The 26,117-nt window shown below is 39.8% G+C and overlaps 2 protein-coding genes across 4 annotated transcripts in view; one reads left to right on the top strand and one right to left on the bottom strand.

Annotated features, from left to right (window-relative positions):
- Positions 1-8,866, top strand: part of KCNAB1 (potassium voltage-gated channel subfamily A member regulatory beta subunit 1) — a 394,665-nt gene extending 385,799 nt beyond the window's left edge. For all 3 annotated transcript variants that reach the window (XM_037736473.1, XM_017522928.2, XM_017522930.2), the window contains exons 13-14: positions 1,571-1,659; positions 6,918-8,866. In XM_037736473.1, the coding sequence (XP_037592401.1) occupies positions 1,571-1,659; positions 6,918-7,007 (179 nt within the window). In that variant the 3' untranslated portion in view covers positions 7,008-8,866. The remainder of the gene's footprint in view (positions 1-1,570; positions 1,660-6,917) is intronic.
- Positions 8,867-10,831: 1,965 nt separating this feature from the next.
- On the bottom strand, positions 10,832-25,873 carry SSR3 (signal sequence receptor subunit 3). Its single transcript, XM_017522931.2, has 5 exons — positions 25,144-25,873; positions 23,862-23,988; positions 18,831-18,929; positions 14,027-14,158; positions 10,832-12,984 (listed from the first exon to the last, which is right to left on the bottom strand). Exons 1-5 carry the CDS (start codon positions 25,274-25,276, stop codon positions 12,918-12,920), a joined length of 558 nt encoding a protein of 185 aa, XP_017378420.1. The 5' UTR covers positions 25,277-25,873; the 3' UTR covers positions 10,832-12,917.
- Positions 25,874-26,117: the final 244 nt, after the last annotated feature.

Consider the following 26,117-nt stretch of genomic DNA (forward strand, 5'->3'; position numbering starts at 1 on the left):
CCCAGACCTTCTGAATCAGAAGCTCAGGAGTGAGACATGACAGTGGATGTTTCACAGGCCCTCTGAATGATTCCGATGCATACCAAAATTTGAAAACCACTTGATTAGAGGAATATTTAGGAGGAATAATCAACTGCACTTAGCAGTTAAAAGGGAAAACAGGGTCAGAAAAGGACAGTTCTTAAAGATTACTCCCAGGTTTCCAGATTGGGAAGCCACGTTGCTGGTGATGCCCCTAAGTGCGATTGGGAATGCAAGAGGGCCGGGCGTCATAGCAAGAAGTTTGCAGAGCCTGTAAGGCATCTAGCAGCGAGGTCCAGCAGACGCTGCATCTAAAAGTCTGCAGCAACACTAAGTTCCAGGCAGCTAAGGACTCAGAAGTTCACTGTAACCACCAGGAGGCTCCTGGGAACCTTGGCTTCTGGACAGAGCACAAAAGTGACTGGAATGTGAAGAAGGTCAGTAAGGGAATCTGAACTGACTTTTTAGAAGTTAAGAGAGGAAGAGGGTTGGGGCAGTATCTAGGCAGGTATAAAGGGTCAGAGGAAGCTTATTTTAGAATGGGAGAAATTTTAGCATGTTTTGTTGACATGCTAAATGTTATGCTAAAATGTGTATAGATGGTTTAATAGTACAGGTTTAAGGTCATTTCAGGAAACGAAAGGAGATAACCAAGGCCAAGACTGAGGCTGGCCAAGCTGGCTGAAGCCCAGCTGGGAGAGAAGATGTGAATGCATAGAGGCACCAGACCATGAATTGTAAGATTCTCTCCAGCATGCTCAGCTGCCCACAAGTAGAGGCAAGTAGAAGCCAAAAACACACATGCAGTACTGATAATTGCTAAGCAGAGGAAGTGAGGGGTATGAGGGTTTGTAAGAGAGTAATTTAGATAATCAACACAGGATGAATCTTGGATTAGGAAGAAAGGGAGGTCCAGAGAGTGCTGCCAGGTAGGTGGGAACAAAGGAACCAGAAAACCAGAGTCTACGATGAATACAATGGAAAGATAGAAGATTGTGGGCCAACGTAGAAACAGGAATCCAGCCATCTGCTGGTGAGCAGTGTTAGCTGTTTTCAGAAATAACAGGAACAACAATGTGTTTCTAGGGTGGGTAGCTGGACTGAATGCCCCAGTTGTGGAGACAGGGTTTTATGTGGAAAGCAAAAAGGCCTTCAGCTCCAAGCTAACTCAAATGCATTGAGTGTTAACTAAGAGACATATAGTGCCCTAGGAATTGGAAAACCAGTGGAGAAGCAAGAAAGACAGTAGTGCATCCATGTTTTCTGCTTCTACTTGAGGGCAGCTGAGCATGCTGGAGAGAATCTTACAATCCATGGTCCGGTGCCTCTATGCATTCCCATCTCCCCTCCCAGCTGGACTTTCACAGATTCTGTCAAATCTACACAACAGGGAGTGCTGCTCAGGTTTTTAACCCTAGAAAGCACTGTACATCCTCCACAAAAGGAGTTAATAAATTTTGGCTGCAACAAACAGCTGTAGCTGGTGTTTATAAGCTAATCAATGATGGGAAGTGCTTTGATAACCTGACCCAGTGTCCTCTTTTCCCAGCGTGGTGCCTAAGAAATGAAGGTGTGAGTTCTGTGCTCCTGGGATCATCCACTCCTGAACAACTCATTGAAAACCTTGGTGCCATTCAGGCAAGTATTGCAGCCCCTTCCAACAAACACCAGGGAATTTATGGTACCTTTGAGGCTATTTCCAGGCAGTGTCCCATCTCTCCCTACCTTTATCCTTCTGGATGGGGCAAGAGTAGGGGGAACAAAGGCAACAGAACACTTTCCCGGTACATGGATCCAGTGTTGTTCTCTGCATATTAACAGGAAGTGTTCCCAAAGCTCATTTCTCAGGATGGTTTGTTTCTGTGGAAAAGTGCATTCCAATGTTATGCCCGGCAACTTCCTTCCCAGCCCTCACCATAAAGCCTGCCTGATAACTTGCTTGGAAATTTAAGTCATAGGAAACTATACATACATCGTTTACTCATCTGTTCTTTCCACAAATATTGCCCAACTACTGTATGCTGAGCCCCTACTTTCTGTTCTCTTTTTCTGACCATCTTGTATTCCCCCTCCCATACCTTTTATGATAATGTAATGTAGTATAACTTCCTGTCTCTACTGATAGACTGCAAGTCCTCTGAAGTCAGAGACCTTATGTCTTTCTTGTTTCACCACTGGTTTTCCAGTTCCTAGGTACTTACTATATATGTTCCTTAGTTAACACTCAAGATCTATTGAATGAATACTTGTGATGTTTTAAGAGAAATGAGCTCAAAATTCTATTTTGGACTTCCAGGATCAAAGCTCCCTAGAAGCAAATTTAGGAGGCCCATCCCCATTCCCTATCCTGAGGATAGCCGTTGGTCCAGGGCACTAGATGGGGCCTGCAGCCATATTCTGGGGAGCCTGTAGTGGCAGTGGGTGGGGTGAAAAGGATGTTTCTAGGAGCTCTAAGGAGAAGGGTGGGGTTTAGTATCCATTGTGACCACCTCCTTTCCCCAAAGGCCACAACTAGCCCTGAGTCTGTCCTACTCGCAACCCTACTAAAAACCCTAGGAATGATCCTCCCCACAATTCTTGTTATAGCCACTACCTGCGAAAACAAGAAAGGTTGTCTATTTTTCTCCTGCTCACTGAGGAAAGGAACTGTCTCACAGCTTCTTCCCTATCCACCTGTCCCTGCAACAAGCACGTAGCCCTGTTACCATTCCCAAAAGGAAACAGGTGGAGGTAAGGATAAACAAGATTTAAAATCCTTTTTTAAAATAGCCCAGAACACACTGTGGAATAAATGGTATAGAACCCCTGCCCACTCCCCCAGCCTTCTTAGGGCTGTGTAGCCATGTAATCATCTCTACCTCTCTGCTTCTAACAACTGACATATCCAGCCTGTAACTCCTCCTGGATTCTGTTTCCTGTACCTGCATGGGGAATTCTCCCTCTTATAAATGCCGCCTCTTCCCTGTTATTTTAATTTATGCTCTGGGAAAAGATAAGGGTACACAGTGATGAGGGGATAGAACAGTTTGTACAAAAAAGGACTGAAATTCAATCCAATGATTTCAGTTTCACTAATGTTTATGGAGCACTTATTCTATGCCTGGCACCATGCTAGGCTGTGAGACGACTGAGATGAGTAAAAACAGGACCCGGCCTTCAAAGAGCTCATATGCTGCTGAGAAACAGTGAATTAATTAAACAATCTGTCCTTTCACTCATTCAACAAATCTTTGAAAGCCTCTTGTATACCAGGTACTGGAGATACCATAGGAAAGAAGAAAAACATTGTCCAACCTTCAAGGGGATTTTTACATTCCAGTAGGAGACACAGATAAATATACAAAATGATTTCAGGTTGTGAAAAGGGCTATTAAGTAAATAAATGTTTATTTAACTGAGGCTCAGAAATGGGTGAGCCTATGTTAAATGTCTTTGCAAAAAGCCCCTCTGGAGTGAGTATGTTTATTCAGAGGGCTTCACATGCCTTCATTTTTTACATGCCTTGACAACTATTCACATGCCTTCACACAGCATGAGAAGAGTCCAGGAAAGTGCATTTCAGGGACAGGGAAGAGCAATGCAAAGGCCCTGAGATGGGAAGGACCTTGGCTTTTCCCAGGAACTGCCAGCCTAAGGGCAATGTGGTCAACATGTAGTTGGGCACAGGGGATAGCAGATGCACTGACTTGGAGAGACAGGCAGGGCCAGATCTTGCAGGACACCATGGGGTTAGGTCATGCTACATGTAACAAGTCCTTGCGGAGGGTTTTAAGAGGAGGGGCATGCTACTATGAATGTCTGAAGGTCACTTTGGCTGCTGTGCACAAAGTAGAATGAAAGGCGAGGGCAGTCATCCAGGCAAGAGGGGATGGTGGCTCGGATGAGGGTAGTGGCCCTGGAGGTGGAGGGAAGTGGATGGATTCTGCAGGTTTTGGAAAGAGAGACAACATGGCTTGGCAGAAAAGAGAGGAATTGAGGATTGCTATCATGCTAATATAGGGAGATCACTGCCATTCCTGGGGGCAGTCATAGTGCCTGGGGATGGTATATGATGTAAGTCTCAGGTTGAGTTTTAAAAGCTCTGGAAGTAGGCAAGGCAGCTGAAGGGGAAGGGGACACATTTCAGAGGAAAAGTTGAGTAATTTTTCTCCCCCAAATATGTTCTCCCTAGCAAGGCTTTGGCTGGCAGCAAGATGAGGCTTTGCTTATACTAAAGGAGACACTATCCATGCAGCAAGGCTGCTACCATTGAGGGCTTACCAATCCTCCCCTGTTCTGCTCCACCTCCCACATACCCAGCACTGAAGTCCACCCAAGACAAACTGCAATTGGGTCCCACAACATGGTGAAAAGCAGACTGGGTGACGAGGGGTGTCCAGCAGTGGTGGGACTGGCTGCAGATGGATGGAAAATATGGAGCACCAGCAGTTGCAAGAAAATATTTCTAGTAGGTTGGGGAGGCAGCTTCTCCAAGGGAAGCCATCTGCCTAAATTGTGCAGGAACACCTTAGGGAAGTGTGTAAATCAGAGCCCGACATGTAGAAGAGACAAGAGGAGAAACCACAGGTGACGACAGCCCACCTTCACCCACAGGTTCCATCTTCCCCACTTCCACCTAAAAGATGGCAGAACTGCCTCTCCCCCCTCTTCCCCATATGCCTTAAAACCCTTCTGAGGCTCCCCATCATTCACTCAGAGAAGGCCAGGCTCCGCAGCAGTCGGGCCTCATCACTCCCCAGTACACCTCCCTGGAATCTGAATCTCAAGATGCTATGAACCACTCAGAGCCTCAGCAATAACAGTGGCCCTCTGCCTACAAACTGACTACTACCCCCGCCTGGCAAAATCCTACTCCATCCCTAAGTCCCAGATCAATAGGAACCCAATCCTGGGAGGACTTCCACCAATGCCCACCCAGCCCCAGCAATGCTAGGCAAGACTTCCCCTCACCCACCAACTATCCCAGGCAGTGTAACATCAAGTTGCAAAACTGGTAGCCTGTGGAGTGTTTCTTAAATCAGTAGTAGTTTAAAATGTTTTAAAATCATTGCTAACATTTTAAAACTGGGTGATTTCAAGTAGAGCTTCCCTTGAAAATTTTGGTCTTGCAATACTGTATTTTCTTGTTCAAGTACTTTTACGGTTTCTTTTTTTTTTTTTTTTTTTTTTTTTTATTTTTTTTTCCTTTCTGTTTTTTGTTTTGGTGTAATTAAGGAAGGATTTTTCTCCTCACATGACTAACATGCTGTATTTTAGACACAAAACTTCCAACAAGTCCAGTTTCCAGGTTTTTGGTCTCATTGTTACAATCTCATTTTTAAATAACACATTATTAGCTGTTTGGACACTGAAAGTCCAGAGCTAGTGGGAAATCAAATTCTTCCTTCAGCTTCAGACAGTTAAACATTAACCAGAATGAAGTTTTCCCAGGCTGGTAGCTCTATTTTGCCAAACCGTAAGGCATCTGAGGATAACACTTGAGTGGAGACAAGGTCACCTTGGCCAGCATGATTGCAGCAAAGGAAGAATGAGGTTGAAACCTCAGAATTGGTCATCAGAATTGTATTTCACCACAGTCTCCACACAGGGTCAGACTTTTCCAGTGAGAAAGTCTGCCTTTGTCCCTTGTCTTATGGTATAATGTGTACCCTTGGCCCACTTCTCACAATAAAGGCTAGCCTTGGATGAGCTCATCCTTTCCCAGGGCTTCAGTTAGCATGTCAGTGCATATGACTCACAAATGCTCAACTCCAGTCTTCTTGCAACTACTAAGCTCCACAGCTGCACTTGCAGCTGCCCAGTCACTCCTAGGTGGATATTTGACAGGCACCTTAAAGTCAACACCTCCTACTTCTTATCCCCAAACTACTTCTCCTGTGGTTTCTAATCTCAATAATCAACAATATTCTTCTAGTTACTGAGTCCTGAAACCACCATCATCCCCCAAAATGTCCTCAGGTCCACTTTCCTTTTCTGCTCCACTGCCCCTATTGTAGTTAAAGCCCTATTGCCCGGCTTGGATTGTAATACATATCTAACAGCTGTGTCCCCTTTCAACCTCCTCCAAGTCATCCTTCAAACTACCTCCAGGTATCTGATTGGGTTACTCCTAGATCATTACTTCTGACAGGTTCCCCACTGCCTAAAGTCCCAACTCCATAAAATGGTATCCAAGGCTTTCTACACTCTTTACCCAACTTCCGTATCTTGTTCTTACCATCCCCACACCCACATCAATCACTGTATAATCACTCCAGTTCACTTTTCCATGCTATTCTATCTGCCTGGGATGTCTGTTAAACCCTGGCCATCCTTCACCAGGGTTCAGACCACTGGTCAGAATAAATCTCTCCTTAGTCTCTAGACCTGTGCTGTGCACTACTGTAGTTCTAGCCACAGGAGGCTACTGTGTGCGTGAAAGATGGTGAGTCCAGAGATGTGCTTTAAGTGTAACATGTTCACAAGATGTGACTTAGTACCAAAAACAACTGTCAAGTATCTTATGTTCTATATTGATTACATGTTGAAATAATGTTTTGGACATAATGGAGTAAAAACATGTATTAACTTCACCTGTTCTTTTTACTTTTTAAGATATCCAATAGAAAATTTAAAATTACAAATGTGGCTTGCATTATATTTCTATTGGATTGAGCTGCTCTATATTTCTATGAGCCTTCACTTTTGCCTTTTGCCTTCATTTATGCAGTCAACCAACAAGGCCCCTGACTTCAAGGCGCTTATAGTGTTTGGCGTGGGGGGGGGGGGGGGGGGAGACTTACAATCCAGCTGTGGTTTATGAACATGTACAAGTCTAGGTTGCTTTGCTTAATCTAGAGCACACAAAAAAAGAATGATCAGCACCCTAACTATATCCTTTGTACTTCTGCTCTCAGGTTCTCCCAAAGATGACATCACATGTGGTAAACGAGATTGATAACATATTGCGCAACAAGCCCTACAGCAAAAAGGACTATAGATCATAAGGCAATGCATGAATCACAGAAGCTGCATGGTTAAAATAGCGGCCTGTGCCCAGTTCAGAAAGGTGTTACTAACCAGTCTTTTGAATCACTTAGCAGCTTGCTGCTCAACCTCTAGTGACCCTCCCTGGATTCTTTGAGGTGTCTGCTGTTGCTACCACTGTGCACATCTGAAAACTCACAACCAGGAAAATCCATTCTATTTTCTTATCTTGGACTGGAGTCACCTATTCTTGCATTGCTCTATACACCTCACACTTATGCAATGGAAAGAATATGAGGCTGGGAGGTGATATATTACCTTCAGGCATTTGGTAACTCAAAGAAGGCTGTACAGATATATTTTTTCAAAAGAACAAAATCAACAGATGCAATGTGAGTTGCATAAGAAACAGAGTAGACTATCTTCTCTCAAATCTTTGCTTGGAAGAATAAGCAGAAACAATTTTATTTTATTCCTATTTTCACATTCATATTAACAAGTTTTGTTCCATTTGTCGTACAACAAAACTAAAATTTCTAGGTATTTGCTTTATTACCTTTCAAATATTTACTGTTGCTTGGCCCCAAGAATGGCCTTGTACAACTTATCCAGAATGTCTATTAGGATTTTAATGTTATGTCCACTTACAAGTAGAGACAGTAAAAGGATGAACATCCCAATCTTTAGTGACATTACAGCTGATTTATAAAAGAGAAGGTAACACTGCTGTGGAAACTTAGCTTTGAAGAAATTGCAATGTATCTGCAATTAGGTGTTCACTTTTTATGTTTTATTAAAACCTGCTTTATATTTTCAACTGCTTGTAGGCACAACTTCTGCAAGTTTAAATATCTGAGCTTTAAAAGTAAACATGCACATGCTCAGTTTTGAAGAACCTGTAAAATACCCAGAAAGGCAAATGTTCACTGTTTAATTAGCACTGGGATTTTACAATATAATGTTTGGTACTTTTGAGGTGATGTTAACATGAAAGTCAATCATGTGAAAAATGCCATCACTATTCAGAATATGCTGGGTAAATTAACTTGCCTAGTGAAATGAAAAACATTAAAGAACTTCTATAATAATATTATAAGCACTAAACTATATGCATGAAAGTTCTCTGCATGGATTAATGGGGCTTACCCTTGTTACACTCAAAATCTGAGGTATACCTAGCCTTGCCACTATTGGCTACTTACCCTCATTAATATCCCACTTGAGGAAAAACTGTGAGAATATACTATGTTGGTATCTGTAAAAAGAGAGAAAAACATGGTTTTTTTTTTTTTTAAGGGAGTGGTGTGGGGGTGGCCCTTTAACTCTATTTGGATATCTGAGGATGTACAAAATTCTAATTTAATTTTCTGATCAGCAACTTTCCCATACAGAAGTCACTTTGAGGTTTACATAAGAAATATAACATCATTTAAAAATGCTATTTTCTGTCATTATTTCTATATGTGATTTCATGGTTAAGTTCTAAATCTGAAAATGTTAGTGAGAGATATTAAAAAATTTTCTTTTTGATTACTAGTACCTGTATTCTAATAGAGAGTTTGAATTTTCTGCCCGAGTATCAGAATAATGATGGAAATTGATGAATTTTTTCAGTTGTTCATTGTGTATTCAATCCAGTGAACTACTCTATGTGTAAAGGAGCTGAGGTGCTGTCTAATGGGAAATGTGATTTATTTGCTTAGAGTAATAAAAGCATTTTGTGCATTCAATCTCACAATAGATTTTATCTGATCTTTCGTAAGGCATATGTATATTTTCCATACATGTAAAACATACACATGTAAAATATATGTGGCCATAAAATAGGCAATAATCATCTAAATAAAAATTATATTGGCAGCTAAGCTGTAATGAATACTCAACAGAAATAGTAGTGATCAAAAGTCTGAGATTTAAATTGCAATCCAAACATTTTCTATCAATGGAGATTACTGACACTATCTCTCAATGGGTTTTAGAACACCCTGCACTAAGGTTAAGGCTTCACAAATTCACTTTTTAAAACTTGCAAATCAAAACCAAATATAAACATTATGGCTTAGCTGCAGGAACAGCCAGTTTTTATATGCGAATCTGTCATGGTAAATATACTAGATAATGTATTTTACAGTTATATCCTTAAAAAAAATTTCCATTCACTCTAATTTTCTTTTCTCCTCTGAAAAGAATTCCCTGGCAGAGAATATATCTCCAAAAGGTAACCTGGGTAGCAGCCATCCCTATATGGAAATCTCAGGCAACCTAGAAACTCTGTGTGTGGCTTTCCACTTTAAGAACTGTCACTTCACGAAGAGAGTGCTAAAGTCATGAGGCAAATGTCAGAGCTTAAAAGAACCTTAGCCATTTGTAAAGCCACCCCTCTTTGACAAATGAGCAAAGCAGGACTGGATAGATGAAAAAACTTGCCCAAACTCACACTGGTAGTGCAGAACCAGGCCTAGAACCCGAGTATTTTGTGTTCTGGTTCAGTGCTCCTTTAGATTGTTTTCTCCTTTTAAGCTTTAAAGTTTTATGCAGAAATTGTGAGAATGTTTAAGTTAAAAAACTTTTATTAATCCAAACTTAGAAATCAAACAACAGGGAAAAGTCAGTGAAGAAATGTTTTGAAAATTAATGAAGGCCAACAAGATTTAATCTCTATCTCCCTGAAAATCTAAACCAACCCCCAAAACACCCTCCTAATCTTCCATTAATTCCTCTGCTTGGGAGTCCAAGGAAGTGAGAGAGAATCCCTTAGAGCTCTAACAGATAGATACATCTACAAATTGGTTTTCTCCATAACTGTACACATATATGTATCCTTCCTTCCTGTCTCCAGAAGCAACAGTGACTGGCATGCACACTGAAAACAAAGGGGGAGGCAGAAAGGTGCAACAGGTACATACTGGCAGAAGCCTGGTGTCTCCCCTTTACTGTAACTGCTCTATGCTTTTCATTGCCTCAAAGATATTTGATCAGTAACTACAAAGATGTGCATTTACATGTGTGAGCTATTAAAATGATGGTTACACATATACTTATGTAACAAACCTGCACCATCAGCACATGTATCCCCGAACTTAAATTAAAAAAAAAACAATTTGAAAAAAACAATTTGAAAACAAGATGATGGTTAATGTGAAATAACGTAATAAAGATTATGTACTTCATCACAAAATTCTTATAAAATACAAATTTTAAAAAGCAAAATTTAATCATACTTATTAAACAAGACTTTTTACAAGAATTCAGTATAAATTCAACTTCCGTATTTCAGCTAACTTCAAACCTTGTTTCGAATTATCCTTTCCAAGTTTCAATAATATGCCAAATAGGACAACCAGTAAACTTTTATTGGTTAAGAATTTCAATCCAAGATTTTTATTAAGTTGTAAATGAAAGAACTAAAAATAGGTAAATGAAAATGTTTTAACACTTTAAAGTGCTACTTATGAGTATGAACAAAGGAATTTAATCACTTTGAATCCCAATTACAGATGAATCTTTTATTTCACGAGTGTTGGTTATGTGGTCTTTTTAAGACAAAAATTCTATAGCATGGTTTTACTATCTAAATCAGATTGAGTAGGTCACCTCTCTCTGTGTGCCACACAGACTTTTTAAATGATGAGAGTAGTGGGGAAAAGGTTCTGTAATTCCTGACAGTAAAGTACTCATACAGTAAATCCTTAACAAAAACTACTGAACTGCAAGTATAGGCCTTATAACCCTTATGCCCAGAAATTCATCTAATAATTTAGAAAGTTGGAAAATATCAGATTTAAAAACAGCGTGCTGTAAGAAAAATTCAGGACAGGAAACAAATTTTGCTCACTCCTTTTCCTACAAATGTTCAGTTTATTAATGCAAGAGAAACTATATTAGGAATATTAGGCTGAAACCCCATTTCACCACCTCATCTAAGCTACACTGTATTATACCAAGAATGTTGGTGATTTTTTCCCCATCTATACAGGCACTGCCATCTAGAGGCAAGTTTTCACCAGCAATTTTAAGATACTGGCCCAACTCTGCTAACAAACACACTGATGTCAAATAAGCAAATGCATTTATTTGATACACAGATTCCATGCCACCACTCGAACTATGGTCTGGCTTTGTTTTTTTTTTAAGAAAAGTTTTTTTTTGTTTGTTTGTTTGTTTTTGAGATGGAGTCTCGCCCTTGTCACCCAGGCTGGAGTGCAGTGGCGCAATCTCTACTCACTGCAACCTCTGCCTCCCAGGTTCAAGTAGTTCTCCTGCCTCAGCCTCCCGAATAGTGAGATTACAGGCGCCCACCACCATGCCCGGCTAATTTTTGGATTTTTAGTAGAGACAGGGTTTCACCATGTTGGCCAGGGGTTCAAGAAAAATTTCTTTAAAAAATAATAAACCTCTTAGTGTCACCCTAAGCATACCTTACAGTAAATCTGACTTCTGTAGTCACTTCACATTACCCAGTGATGGCACCTACATAACAATGCACCAAAGAAAAGTAAAGTATTGCCAACTTCTAGAAGCAATGATGAAATAGAATTCTCACCTGCAGAAAATGATGATCTGGGTCACTAAGCAAATGTATTCCTGCCCCTGTTTTCCTTCCAAGTTCTTGGATGCAGCCCAATACATAGCACGGAAGTGGAAGTTAAACTCCTGATGAATAACTTATAAAATTATAAAGAAAACTAATAACATTTATGAAATTCATGTTAAATTTAGAATAGAATACTAAGGATTAGGACTATATTTTCTTTGAGATGCTGCTTGTGGGAAATTACTGAACTGCTATCACCTGTGATTTCACATCTTTTTAGGTGATTTTGTTAAAGAGCTTCTCACTTTTTCAAGCCATGGCACACACAAGAATGATATCTGTACAAACACAGGTAAAAAAAATGCAAGAGATTGCCCTTAGCCGGACCCCCAAAGGCTGAAGAGATAAATACTTTGTTCACAATCAATGGAAACCTGTAAACTAAAGAGTCAAATGTATGAAAGTCCTCATGGAAAAATGCTGACAAGCACTAAAATCACTGTAAATTCCTTGGAGAGTTCTTAGAACTGCAGAAGTTCAGAAAAATTACTTTGGTCTTTTACATGTCAATATTCAGGAAAAAGGTTCTCTCTCTTACTTAACATTCCTCCAGGGTGTGAGACCCTGGTCAAAGAAAACAATGACTCCTGTGTCTTAATAGGTCAAACCCACATGGCAGGGTCAAGTTGACCTCTCTTGCCACTCAGGGCCAAAACCATACAGCAGAACAGTGTGTTCTTTAACCCTGTAGGACAACTCTCATATGCCTGGGCACTATTTTTAGGTTACTAACTTGGCTGCCCTTCTTCTTTAAAACACACACACACACACACACACACACACACACACAGAACTTTTCCAAAAGTTTCTCTTCCTCAAGTTGGATAAATCATGTTTTTTAATTTTGTTATTTCAAATCACAAATTCAAACACTTGTAAACATTAAGCTTCTGTTCCATTCCCTGGGAAGAGGATTCATTCTGATATTTATGGTTCAAAAAAAAGTTGCAATATTGTGCTTGGAACACAGAGAACCAGTTATTAACTTCCTGCTACTATTATATAATAAATAATAACAGCTTAGCCAGGTTACTGTGACCTCTGACAGATCAAGGAAACAAGTTATTTTCTCCTCTTGTGATTACAGCACATTGCAATACATTTTATTCCTTTTAATAAACATCCTGGTACTCTGAGTTTCCCTTTCAATTCATTTAATTTCAACAATCTGTCAAAAACAGCCAATAAACAAATACTGAATTACATTCTGTTGGGTTTTTTAAAGGCTCTAGACTGTAAAAACATCTTGTGTGTCTCCCACCCTGACCACCCTGCTACTTTTCCATATACCACAGGCCACCCATAGACACAAAGCCAGGGGGCAAGCAGACATGGTCTACTTGGAGCCAGTAGACAGGAGGGCGATGAGTCCTGATGAAGCACTTATGGACAAAATGTAGTTCCTGTAAGAATTTAATGTTATGGAAAAGTTAATAACACCAAATTAGTTTTTCGACAAAATAAAAAGAGCCCATCTCTTTGGAATGTACTGCTTCCTTCCTAACACTTGGTATAATCATGCTGATGTGCAGCCCATTGTCTGCAAACACAATTTGCAAGACAGAAGACCATAAAAAATGGAAAACATTCACAGGAAATGTGTTCCAATTAAAAAAAAGAAAAACACTTAAAGACAGAAACCTAGAACACATGATCACAAAGAATACATCTGAATTCCATTTAACCTTCATGAAAAGAGCTGATCAAAGAATATGAGGAGAAAAGAAAGATTTGTTTTTTCCCTGAAGAGCAATGGAAAAATAAGTCTTTCCTGTGAATCAGTGTTTTGCTACAGTTGGCTTGCAACGGCAAGGAGGTTCTAAAAGTTCGAAGCTACTCCCAGTCTCAGAACTGTACAATTTTCGGCAAACCACTCCAGCATTCCCAGAAGGTGCACACTGGAGGGTATCTGATATTTTATTACATCATAATCACCAATTGTTAAAATGTTGGCTGCACATTCCTGGATAACACCTTTAATAAATTAATAAAAGAAGACTGATTCTTGCCCAAAAGCTCAATTTAAGAGCAGCTTGAAACACTATTAGGATACACTGGAATGAACCTATTTAACTGCATTGGCCATCCACCCAACCCCCAGAGCCCAAAAATAACAGCAGACACGGGCTTATTATTTCAGAAGCTATCAAAAATGACAAGTTTGCTTTGGCTCTTAGGAGCTTTTTTTAAGTAAGCAAGGACACACAATCCCATAAGACTGCTTTGTAATACTTTATCATAAAGTCATAATTCATAAACCTAAAAGAATCTTAACCCAAAAGCTGTTATTTTAAATGTCGAGAAAGTTACCTAAAGTCAGCACTATTTAATGGACTGACTCCCAGGGCAGTTTTTCTTTCCACCAAAATATCCAGACAAGTCAAAACCAAAACGAACTACTGTTTCTAGACCTCTAAAAAAGATAATCAACCTTTAAAAGGATACACTGTGGGGTTGAAGTTCTTCAATATGAAGAAGGAAGCAACAATGACCAAGACCAGGAACAGAGTGTTGTTATAGAAGATGGAAAATGTTGTAGCTTCATAATCAGCAACTTCATTCTTCTTCCACAGGATTCTAAGAGACACAGAAACAAGACAAACAAGTTTATCAATATGATACAAGAGCTTTAGTACTGTATGGCTCTAGTTCATTTTAAAACAAGTTTTTTTCTTTTGTGTTCTAGGGTAAGAATGTGTTTGTAATATTAAGTTTAGTCAGAATTGTCCCCTTTCTTCAACTAAAAATAAAAAAATTTCACTCTATGATAGCAAAGAAAACATCGTGCTGGTTATGTTACCTTTTTTTCTCAGGCAACCAGGGTTATGGAGGAAGGGACTCATTAATGGCAACTGGCACAGTTTCATCAGCAGCTAAATCAAGTGTCTTTCTCTTGGCCCTCACCTAAAACTCAGACTCCATGATTAGCAGCCTGTGGAGCTTCCTTAGCTCTACTCTAGGCTTGAGGCTTTCTATAGCCTATGGATTTCAGACTTGAATGTCACACCTTCAGAAGATAATCACAATGACCAAAAACTAGCTGTGGCCTCACAAAAGCAGGCTATTCTTAGCTATTTTTATTAATTTAAACAAAGAAAGCACTTAGTCATTAGGAGGATTTTTTTAATACCTGAAAAATCCTTTTACTTTTTACTCTGTATTTCTAGTTCTGATAGTATATCTTCTTGATTTACTGGTATTTTATCAATCTTTTACCCCTTCACACAGGCAAAAGAAAGTTATAGGATGCCTGTGAATAAGGGAGCCTTTATTCCTCTTGGTTAATTAACTTTGTAAAGCAGTTTTTAAAAGAGTAGGTTGTGACCCATTAGTGGGATGTGAACTCAGTTGAGTGGATCAAATGCCCAAAGAAATTAATTGAGTGGGTTGAGACCAGCATTTTAAAAAAATGAAATAGGAAAGAACAGAAAAACATCAGCAGCCCATCACACACAGTAGGGTAATTACTGTTTTGTGAAATACATGCATGTGCCCATGTGTGAGTTTATTTGGTCAAAAGGTAAAATATATATTTTTTACTGTAGAGGTCATTATCAAAAAGGTTGAAGGCCACTATTATAGACACTTTGTCTCCCCAAGAGATAAAACTACTCTGAAGCCAGATGACACACCTCCACAATCCTAAGGACAGCACTTTAAGTAAATTCATTGGTAATTGACACATTTTATTCACCAAGTGTACTAATCCAAAGACAACAGGTTTGGCTGTAAAGGAGCTAAATGAAGGCTAATTAACACCTTATGCTCAGCATAAGAAATCTGTAGTCTCTAACACATGTCATATTTCCTTGATTCCACAGACACCATCAACTTAATAACTCTTTCATTTACTGTAAGTTTGGAGGAAGGGAAGGACATTACATTAAGTGCAGCCATCACCTATAAAACACCTTCTAATTTCAGAGAAGTTTCAATGTAAATTTTTTTAAAACATGAGTTTGAGTTCTAGGAAACATATCACTCTAACACTGATGAATGAGACCAGTTGAGTTAGATGCATAGTCTCAACATGGTTTAACACTAGAATGAACACTCAGGACAAATGCCTCCATTTTTAAGACTCTGGCATGAGACCCAGGTTGCTTAAGTAGGTTATTAGCCTGCCTTTACTCTAGACAATAAATTTTTCTCACTTGCATCACAGTACTTCTCCCTAACTTCTTTTCTGTCAAGCCCTAAATAAGAAGTGATATGGTTTGGCTCTGTGTCCCCACCCAAACCTCATCTTGAATTGTAATCTCCACATGTTCAGGGAGGGACCTGGTGGGAGGTGACTGGATCATGGGTGCAGTTTCCCTCATGCCATTCTTGTGACAGTGAGGGAGTTCTCACGAGATCTGATGGTTTAAAAATGGTTCCCTCGGGCTCACTTGCTCTCCTGGCATCTTGTGTAGAAGGCACTTGCTTTTCCTTCACCTTCTACCATGATTGTAAGTTTCTTGAGGCCTCCCCAGCCATAAAGAACTGTAAGTCAATTAAACCTCTTTTCTTTATAAATTACCCAGTCTTCAGTAGTATCTTTATAGCACTGTGAAAACAGACTAATACAAGAACCATTTCCAAAAATGTTTTAATTAGGCCAGCTGTGGTGGCTCATGCCTGTAATCCCAGCACTTTGGGAGGCCGGGGCGGGCAGATCACGAGGTCAAGAGATGGAGACCATCCTGGCCAACAGGGTGAAACCTTGTCTCTACTAAAAATACAAAAATTAGCTGGGTATGATGGCATGTGTCTGTAGTCCCAGCTACTCAGGAGGCTGAAGCAGGAGAATCACTTGAACCCAGGAGGCAGAGGTTGCAGTAAGCCCAGATCATGCCACTGCACTCCAGCCTGGGAAACAAAGCAAGACTCCACCTCAAAAAAAAAAAAAAAAAAAAAAGGTTTAATGAATGAAGTGGCCCAATCCTTTAGATTACCCCAGCTCCCAATATGACCACATGTTAGTGACATCAGTGTATAAAGTCAGGACGGCCTGATAGCCTTTAGAACTTTTTCCAAGTCCACCCATATCCTGGTTTGTTGTTGTTGTTGTTTTTGTTTTAAATTTAGAACCCCCAAATGCCCTTAATGCCAATGGTTCTGCCTGTTAGAAGACATTTTCTTCCTAGTAGGAAACCTGGTTTGGGAGAGCACTTCCCAATATCCCAAGGATGTTTTCAGGATGAGCTTCCTACAAGAGAAAAGTTGAGCCCAAGCAACTGTTACAATCAAATAATGTTAAATGACAGATCACTTGTAAATCAAGAAGAAACCACATTCGCACTTTGGAAGGAATGTTAATGAATCTCACATTCTCCTCTGCTTATTTCCATCCCTGGATAAACGGATATTTTAAAGTACTTTTAAAGTGGCATGGAGTATACAGAGCTTTGAGAGATACACATCTAAGCAAAGAAACACTAATAAGCCTTCTCCTTATATCAAATCTCCTGGAATTCTTTCAGAGAGAAAAAACTAGATTTCTACCAATGAAAAGAAATAAATTGTATAATGTTCTGACACTCTGTATTTTCTATACATCCATGAAACCTCCACCTCATCCCACTATGAAATACCTAATCCGGCAAATGGCAAAGGTTTCATTCCCAATTTCAACTGATTCACTACTACCTGAATGCTAAACTGAGAAAGATTCTGAGCCATAACCCAAGATCAAGAACAAGTGCCAGACCAAATCTGTCCAAGACTGCAGTGGGCAGAGGAAACCCATTTACTATCCCTGACATAATTAGTCACCAAAAACCTTTAAAAACTGTAACAAACATTTAGAAATTTAGGTAACTATGCACACTCTAGTTTAAGAAATACCATTTTTATGAAAAATTCAACAAGTTTTTCCTAAAAAAGTGATCTAGATTCTCTAACCTTGAACCATATGCAAAAAAATATGCAATTGGAAAGCTATGCAGCCCAACCTGATTAAAGCTGCTCCATGCAAAAAGGCCTTCATTGTCATAATACTGTGCCTTCAGTTTTATAAAGGAGCCATAGGAGATAATCATTTTAATATGTTTTGGTACCTTTCCTAAACCACTATAGAAGACATTGTTCATTAAGTTACTCAGTGTCCCTTAAATAAGGATCCACTTGATAAAGTCTTTCCAAGATTCAGTGCCAGGAAAGTTTCTTTTCGGAAGGACTTGCATGCTGCTTCTCGTCAGACAATGAAAGCTATGTGACCTCAGATGCTTCCCCTAACACTTGGAAACCCGCAACTAAGTTCAGTGCTCAAATGCTGTAACTACTCTAAGGTCCTTGTTCATCCACCTTTTTCTCCCTTTTAAGTGGTTTCTGGTCTTTTAAAATTGTGTTACTTGTTTTATATGCACTTTAAGAAAACCCTGTTGAATACAGAAAATATTCACGCTTTAACACTCCAAGTTCACACAAAGTCTTTCTGGAGCAAAGTGGGGTAAAAATTATGTTCCAACAAAGCACCTTCTTGATACTAAAACTAAAGATTTACGAAAACAAGTAGACTCATGACTATTAAGCTATGTGGCAACACTTTATCCCAAGTTTACTTAGGGACTTCCTCTACTCAAATGGTAAGACTGTCCAGTAAGCCTTCTAAGAGCAGCTGGCAGAAAAAATTGGGAGTAGGGGCTAACAAATGCGGCACAGAACTGGGCAACAGGAGACAAACCCAGTTATTTTCTTTTTCCCAATTAATGCAGATAACTAATTACTAGATATTTCTCCGGAAGCTCCGGAATAGAAACACCACCACATAGACATGCTAACACATAAACCTTTCAGACCCAGAGGGGTTAGGAGATATGTCCAAGGTTGCACACCTATTAACAGGCAAAGCCCGCTCTATAGAAAGCTCTGTTGCCTCCTCAATTTCAGCAGAACATTTACAAGTACAAGCTCTCAAGTCAGACTGCCTGTGTTCTTATCATGGATCTACCATGTACTAATCCAGGACCTTGGGCAACTTACCCAAGCTTTCTGTACCATTCAGGTATAAAAAGGAAATAAAAATAGTACCTACTGTGCAGGGCTCTTTAGAGGAATAAATCAAATATTGTATTGTATTGAGAAAGGTATCTGGTTGTAATAAAAACTCTAAAAGTCAGCTATTACTATTTCCATTACTACTACTTCTACAATTCCAAAATTTACAGCAAACAATTCCAAAATCCACATTCTTTAAGCAAAAATAAAAAAATTTTCTTCAAAGTACCCCCTTTTATGATGACCACACTTTAAATAGGAGTCAAACCTTTCATCTTTCTCCTTCCGAGACATCTTTCTATTATCAGCTTCAGAAAGTTTTCGAGTCACTTCTTTGGAAACAGCATCCTCCCTCTTCTGTGCTACTCTGGAAGGACAAGAAAAGAAGAAAAAGTTCCCATATGTTACAGAGGTGAACATCACCCTCTCTCAGAAACACTCTGTACTCATATGTATTGGCAACTGAATAATATCTCACATTTCAAGAAAAGAAGCTAAACAGAAAGTTCCAAGTTTATTATACAGCACTAGCCAAAAAAGAAGTTCAAGAAACATCCAAGATGTGGTTTATTAATGATGTGTTTTGATTTCTGCTTAAAAAGAAGAATTTTCCAAAGTTTAGGATTTAATGTGGATATTACAGTCAAATGCTATTAGCACAATTCAGTAAAGAAACATTTTAACTAATAAATAAATTTCATAAGGCATTAGCAAATGATGTATTATTTCAATTCCAAGTAAATAACAGGAGTGAAAACTAGGCTTAAACAAAGAGGAAATACTAGCTGTAATATCTTAAAGTAATGATTTTAACTTTATTCCAAATGACAATTTAAGCTGGGTATGACAGACAGAAAGCCCCAGGTCATTAAAGGCAAGTTTTCAATCTTTCTTCAACTACAAGGATGTCTAAGATATAAGTTAAGCATAAATTACAGCTGATTTTACCTTTGTCTCCATCTTTAGCTCTCTCACTCAAGAACTGACTTAGAATTGACATTGTTATTAGTAAAAGGAAAACATTTAATCAGCTTCAACTAATGTATTTTTTAAAAGGTTTACGAAGTTACTTTTTAAACTTTGTTACCCCACACAAGTTGGTAACTGTAAAGAGGGAAAAACGTTCTGGAAGATAAAAGAAAAAAAAACAGGTAAGAGGAAATCGATTCTGAAACCTAAAGAAAAAGGCTGCTAAGGGGGCAGACAGCTTTCTTTTTGTGAGACATTTTAGGGCATTAAAATGAACTTTTTACTCCAAAGATCCAACTTCATTTGGTTCATTTTACTATGCAAAAACTATCCTTTCATATGCATCTTGCATTTCTGAGACACTCAGCTCCAAAGGCAAAGATTCTTCTCTCTGAACCTCTTTAGCAGACCAGGCACAAATATGTTTCTTCATGAGAACAGATTGTGAGAACAGGAAAAATAAGAAAAATTAAAAATAAATAAATGTGTTTCTTGAACTTAACATCGGACCACTTTTTTTTTTTTTTCTACAAAAGACCAACTGAAAAGAAATGGACACAGTTTATGGCAGAAACCTTTCTTAGCTCAATATAAAAAATACAAACGTACACCCCAAATATCATGGTGTTAGGACACAGGAATAAACTACTGCAGTTTCAAAAGAGTTGGTTGTCACTATGCATCTTTAGGACAAATAGTAAGCCAACTGTCCACATGACAAATCCTCATGAAGACATTAAACCAGATAACTAAACAATTTCTCATCTAGGTCTAGAATTTTATCCTTACCTACCAGGGGCATAATAACCACAATGCAGGTTTAATGCAACTCAAGAGGAGGAAGCTCTCCCCTCTGTCTTAGGGCTCTCAGAAAATAAACCTTACTCAGTGCTGAATGCTCTAAAATAAAAGAGGTCATGCTAGTGACCTAGCATTTAGTCAACTGAGATAATCCATAAAATGGATTGCATTTTTCTTCCTTTACTCTTTCACATCGGTATGTCAGAATACTTCCAGAATTAAAAATAAAATAAAAATAAAAGACACTATCTAATTTATTTTCTTTCTTTCTTTCTTTTTGTTTTTTGAAATGGAGTCTTGCTCTTGTCACCCAGGCTGGAATGCAATGGCACGATCTTGGCTCACTGCAACCTTGCCTCCTGGGTTCAAGTGATTCTCCTGCCTCAGCCTCCAGAGTAGCTGGGATTACAGATGCCCACCACCACACCTGGCTAATTTCTGTGTTTTTAGTAGAGACGGAGGTTTCGCCATGTTGGCCAGGCCGGTCTTGAACTCCTGACTTCGTGATCTGCCCACCTTAGCCTCCCAAAGTGCTGGGATTATAGGCGTGAGCCGCCTTGCCCAGCCGACACTATCTCATTTGTTAAAATAAAAACATCTTTGCAAACATTGTTTAAATTATGTTACCTTAAAGAAAAAAAAAAAAATACCTCCTAAGGGCTCTCTTAACCCCAACTTCTTCAACCCTGCAAATAAACATTTATCATGTGTCAGACACTATGCTTAACATGTCACATGTATGATCATACTGAATCCTTACCACCCTCTGAGGTTCCACTAGCATCCCCAACTTATAGCTGAGAAATTTGAAGTCTACACAGGTAAAATTATGCCCAAAGCCATACAATTAAGAGTGGCAGAGCTGGTACTGGAATCCAGACTGTCAACTCCGAAGCCATCTTCCCTCTGCTGCCAACATCTACCCACACTCATCATCTTGCTGGATTTTTGAATCTTAACCATCTTGCAAATCTGTAAGAGTTTCAAAGTCAGTAGCATATTTAATATACAGCCAAAACTATGACTAAAAAGCCTCTACTCTATTAAGGCAGTAAGTCATTGAAATTTTACTGAACTAAATGTACCATTAACGGTTTTAAGGGGTATAAAATAAAATGTGGCAAGTATCTTCAAGAAGCCTAAAGTAGAAATGAGAAGGTAAAAAGAATATGACTTTCATTCTAAAGAAATGAAGAAAATGATACGAAGAATAAGTAAAAAATGACAAGTCTCAAAGAGACTGTGTTCCAAGAGTATTACAAAGGATGGTTCATAGAAGATGCCCACTTCTAAGGGCTTCCTGGTGAACAGATGATCATGTCTCACAAGAAACAGTCCCATACAGTGGAGGCCCAGATGAGCTGAATCCTGGAATGGCAGCTGGTAGAGGGGCTGCCAAGCAGAAAGATAACAAAGATAACCCAGTTTCTCTGCTGGCCCATCAGAACTGCAGCCACGGAATCTGAGCTCCTTTGTGTGCAGAACAGTAGAGAGAAAACTGCTAAGGCCACTTCAGCCACTGAAGCCATTTTGGGCCATTTCTTAAAATAAATCCCTGTTAACTGAGATCATCTCAACATGTTTCTATTCCTCATTCCCCAAAAAAGTCTAACACAGGGACAACATAGCAATGGAATGATCAAAGTCAGGAAGGATTTCTCTGGAAAAGATTCCTAGTCTTGAAATAAAACACAGGTTAAAAATGGAAAGGAAGCAAGTTAAACCTAAATAGGGAAGGTACAAGACACATTCAAAGGATGACGTGAAGGCTGGGTCAGAAGGGTTAAAGCCTAATTCTGAAAGATTCAGCTAGACTCATAGGAAGGATGCAGATGATCTGCATTCCAAGAGTCTAGAAGAATTTGGCTTTAATACATTTAAAAAAAAAAAAAAAAGAGGCATGGCTGGGCATGGTAGCTCATGCCTTTCATCCCAGCACTTTGGGAGATGGAGGCAGACAGATCACTTGAGCCCAGGAGTTCAAGACCAGCCTGGGCAAGATAGCAAAACCCCATCTTTATAAAATATACAAAAATTAGCCTGGCATGGTAGTGCATGCCTGTAGTCCAGCTACTTGGGAGGCTGATGTGGGAAGATCGTTTGGGCTCAGGAGGCAGAGGTTGCAGTAAGCCAAGACTGGGCCACTGCACCCTAGCCTGGGCAAGAGTGAGACTGTCTCAAAAAAAAGGCCATGACGAGTTGTTATGAGAATGACATGATAAAAATGAGGTCACGTAAGGAGAAATACATACTCTTCATTCAATAAAACAAGGAAAATTGGATGCTGTAAGGATTATGAAGGGTAATGTGCTTTATATAGTGCATGGCAGGGTGGGCCCTAAACTTGTTTTAAGAGACCAGATGAAGACTGTTACAGAAATACAAGTAAAAACAGTGTCCAAACTAGAGTGAGAACTATGGATGAAAAGGTAATGCACATACAAAGTATGCTCGCATTTCAAGTATCAGTGAAATTCCAATTGCCTTTAAGAAATTACTTTCAAAGCAATATCGCACCTAGATAGCCTCACCAAGGAAGGATGGAAAAAATCCTGCTATCTGTACTCAAATATTACAGTGTGCATGAAAGCAACTTCAAAGGGCATCAATTAAACAATAATTTATACCTACTTCCAGTGAGACAATGCAGACCATGACACTGAGAGATAATGTCCCCATCTTTCCTAAGTCTAGATGCTTCTTCAGTTTAACCTCTCTGAAAATAGAGTACTTCACTGCTTATAATTGATATATAAATTTATTGTGGTGAGGCTTGAGTTTTCGTCTCTAAAAGCTATATTTTATAATACATGTGATCTTAAAATGGAATACGTTAATCCTTTACATATGTTAATCCTTTACACTTGTATGAAAAAAATGTAATTAGCCTTGAAAATGACATAGAGTGTAATAAATAAAGTAACAAAATAAAAAAGACCAGTGTGGACAACATGGAGAAACCCTGTCTCTACAAAAAATACAAAAAAAATAAGCTGGGCATGGTGGCCTGCACCTGTAGTCCCAGCTACTTGGGAGGCTGAGGTGGAAGGATCACTTGAGCCTGGAGAGGGTGAAGCTGCAGTCAGCCATGATCATGCCACTGCACTGCAGCCTGGGCAACAGAGCTAGACCTTGTCTCAAAAAACAATAACAAAAAGATAATTTCTTTAACTTCCAAAAATAGTATGTGAAGAGCCCAGAACAATTCTCTCCAGAAATAATCCATTTAGCTTCTGAAATGTTAATTTGCTTGGTGGGTTTGTTACTCTGACGAATCTCTTATTAAGGCCAGTGCTTAAGTGTTCTAATTCCACCCTCAAAATCCACTTCGGTAGTCGTGTCAGACTGATCATTGTCTCTACTTAAGTTAGTTAATAATTCTTCCTTGTATCAATGTTCCTTTCCCCCAATATATATATTAATACATATATATCTCAAATTAATGCTTAACTAACACGCAAATGGTCATTAAAAAGGCATGTAAAAATACAACATGTAGTAAGTACTTTCACTTGAAAAACATACTTACTTGTGCTTGAGAACAAATTTCACATTCTTGTATGCAAAAGCTACCAAATATGTGCTTACTAGGGTCATCACACTATACAAAACAGCAGACTGAATAAGATCCATATGCCATATTCTCCAGTATAACCCTGAATTAAAATAAAGTGGGGAAAGTACAAAAAGAAACAAAAAATTACAACCCCATAACAAAAGCCTGCGAAATTAATTATAGCTAAGCCTGGTAAAATAACAGGTTATTAGTTATGCAATCCACTACAGTATCTGAGGATCTTCAGAAGAGAGATAACCAGTAACAGTTACCGTCTCAAGCTTTCTAGTTCAGAACACTTGAAAAACATCACCTTCCTATTACTAGTCCAGATGAAATTTCTGCTTCTAAAATGAGAACAAACTTTGGCTCAGCGTAATCACACGTCAGACTTCAAGTCAGGGTACTAGCACGCTAAATACAGGCCATTCCAAAACGCCACATGCAGCAGCAAACCACAGTTTCCTTGCTGACGTGGCAGTTATCAGAACTCCAAGCAGTGCTCTGGTCGGATGACTGAGCCATAAGGCTTCACATCACGTTAACTGCACGCCGGGTTTTATAAGGACAAAAGAGAAAAATACATTTGGTTTTAAATGCCCAACAACAGTGCAGCAAGAGACAGGAGTTCTAGAACCCTGAGCTCTACTAACCTTGTCCAAGTCTGCAGTTTCCCAACCAAGTGAGAATTCTAGAATGGATCCCGCAGGATTATTAAAAAGTCTAAACAAGGTAGATCGTTAACCCCTGGCACTTCAACCTCTCTCTTTTTGCAAACCAGGGAAATTATGCAGTGGTGTGAAGTAGCTCACATAAAGACACTTCTAATTCAGTGGGTTGCTTCAGGGGTCTCCCACCTAATTCATTAATTTATCCAAAATAAGAATATTAATTGAAAATTTCGTAAAGGCAAGCAACAGTTGTATGGAAAAGGGCAGCAGGCAGTATACTTGAGTGTGTGCGTTTAAATACAGACTTGGGGCTGCCACCCCAGAACTAGTTAACCACCATCTCCGGGGGTGGAGCTCCGGAACGTGCTTGTAACAAGTGACTTCCCCGAGTGCTGCACAGGACAATCCCAGGCGACAGCACTGAGGCCCAAAGAGGCTTTGTGCCTCCCTGAACTCAGGGGAGCTGGAGAGATCGTCGACCGCCGGTCGGCACCCGCGCCTTGTCTGCTCGCCCGGTCCTGCCACGTCCGGCCCTGTCCGACCCGCCCGCGGCCTCCCTCGCCAGCCTAGCTCCCAGCACTCACAGATGGGGATGGCAGACACGATGAACGCGTTCCCGAAGAACAGCGCGGAGGACTTGGCCGAGAGGTTGCGGCTGAAATCCTGCAGGAGCAGGTCCTCCTCCGACTGCTGTTTGGAACTGCCTTTAGGAGCCATGGCGGAGCGGGAGACAACAGGAAAGGTAGAGCCTGCCGCCAAGCCAGGCAAAGGGCCCTGGTTCCGCCCCTGCGGCCGTCGTATCCGCTAACGACCCGTAAGCGCGGCGTGCGGAAGCGGGACCCGGCTCGTCGGAGAGCAAGCTTCCCCAGGATTGGCCAGCCTGGCGCCGCTAGATGGCTTCCGGGCGTGATTGGGCGAGCGGGCCGGACTTCCGGTTTCCTGGAAAGCCACGTGACCCGTCCTCCTGGAGGAGAGAGAAGGGATTTGTAGTTTAGCGGGTGCTTTAAAAAAAAAAAAAATTAACAAAACTTTATTAATAGTAAACTTCACAGCCGCTGACAGACTCATGAGTTCTGAGTTTTTCAGCATTCCAAAATTAAAAGGACTTCTGGCCCCATTCCATTAGTGCCCCCTGTACATACCCAGAACTGGATGCATTATAGGAGAAAGAAGAGAAAGGTATAGCTAACTCATGTAAAATCCCTTCTCCTTTACACATACTTATTTCATTAAATACCTTCAACAATCTTATGACATGCACATCATTACCGCCATTGCAGATGAAGAGCCTGAGGGTGGTAGACCTGTGGTGTAGGTCTCCAAGGTGTGGGTTCTTTTCACTAAACAATAGGCCACCTCTGTAGGAAGAAAAAAATGGTACACTTGCTTTTAAGAAACTCAATCTCATTGATGAAGGCAGTATTTAATACATGTCTGCTACATTTACAAGTTACTATTTTATTTTCTTTCAACTAAACCTATAGAGTTATGTGGCTTCCAAAGTCATGCTAAATAAAACATAATACTAAGAACAGGTTGGCTAGGCAGGACTCCTTCT

Source organism: Cebus imitator, unplaced genomic scaffold (genome assembly GCF_001604975.1).
Source record: "Cebus imitator isolate Cc_AM_T3 unplaced genomic scaffold, Cebus_imitator-1.0 Scaffold25, whole genome shotgun sequence".
NCBI lineage: Eukaryota > Metazoa > Chordata > Mammalia > Primates > Cebidae > Cebus > Cebus imitator.

Excerpts from the sequence above, each read along its gene's own strand:
- SSR3 (XM_017522931.2), bottom strand. The coding sequence starts at position 25,276 with ATGGCTCCTAAAGGCAGTTCCAAACAGCAGTCGGAGGAGGACCTGCTC. Across the intron at positions 23,989-25,143 it reads CGTGTCTGCCATCCCCATCT|GGTTATACTGGAGAATATGG; the intron begins GTGAGTGCTGGG and ends ATTTTAATTCAG. Across the intron at positions 12,985-14,026 it reads AAGAACTTCAACCCCACAGT|GAACTACATTTTGTCCATAA; the intron begins GTATCCTTTTAA and ends AAATTCTTACAG.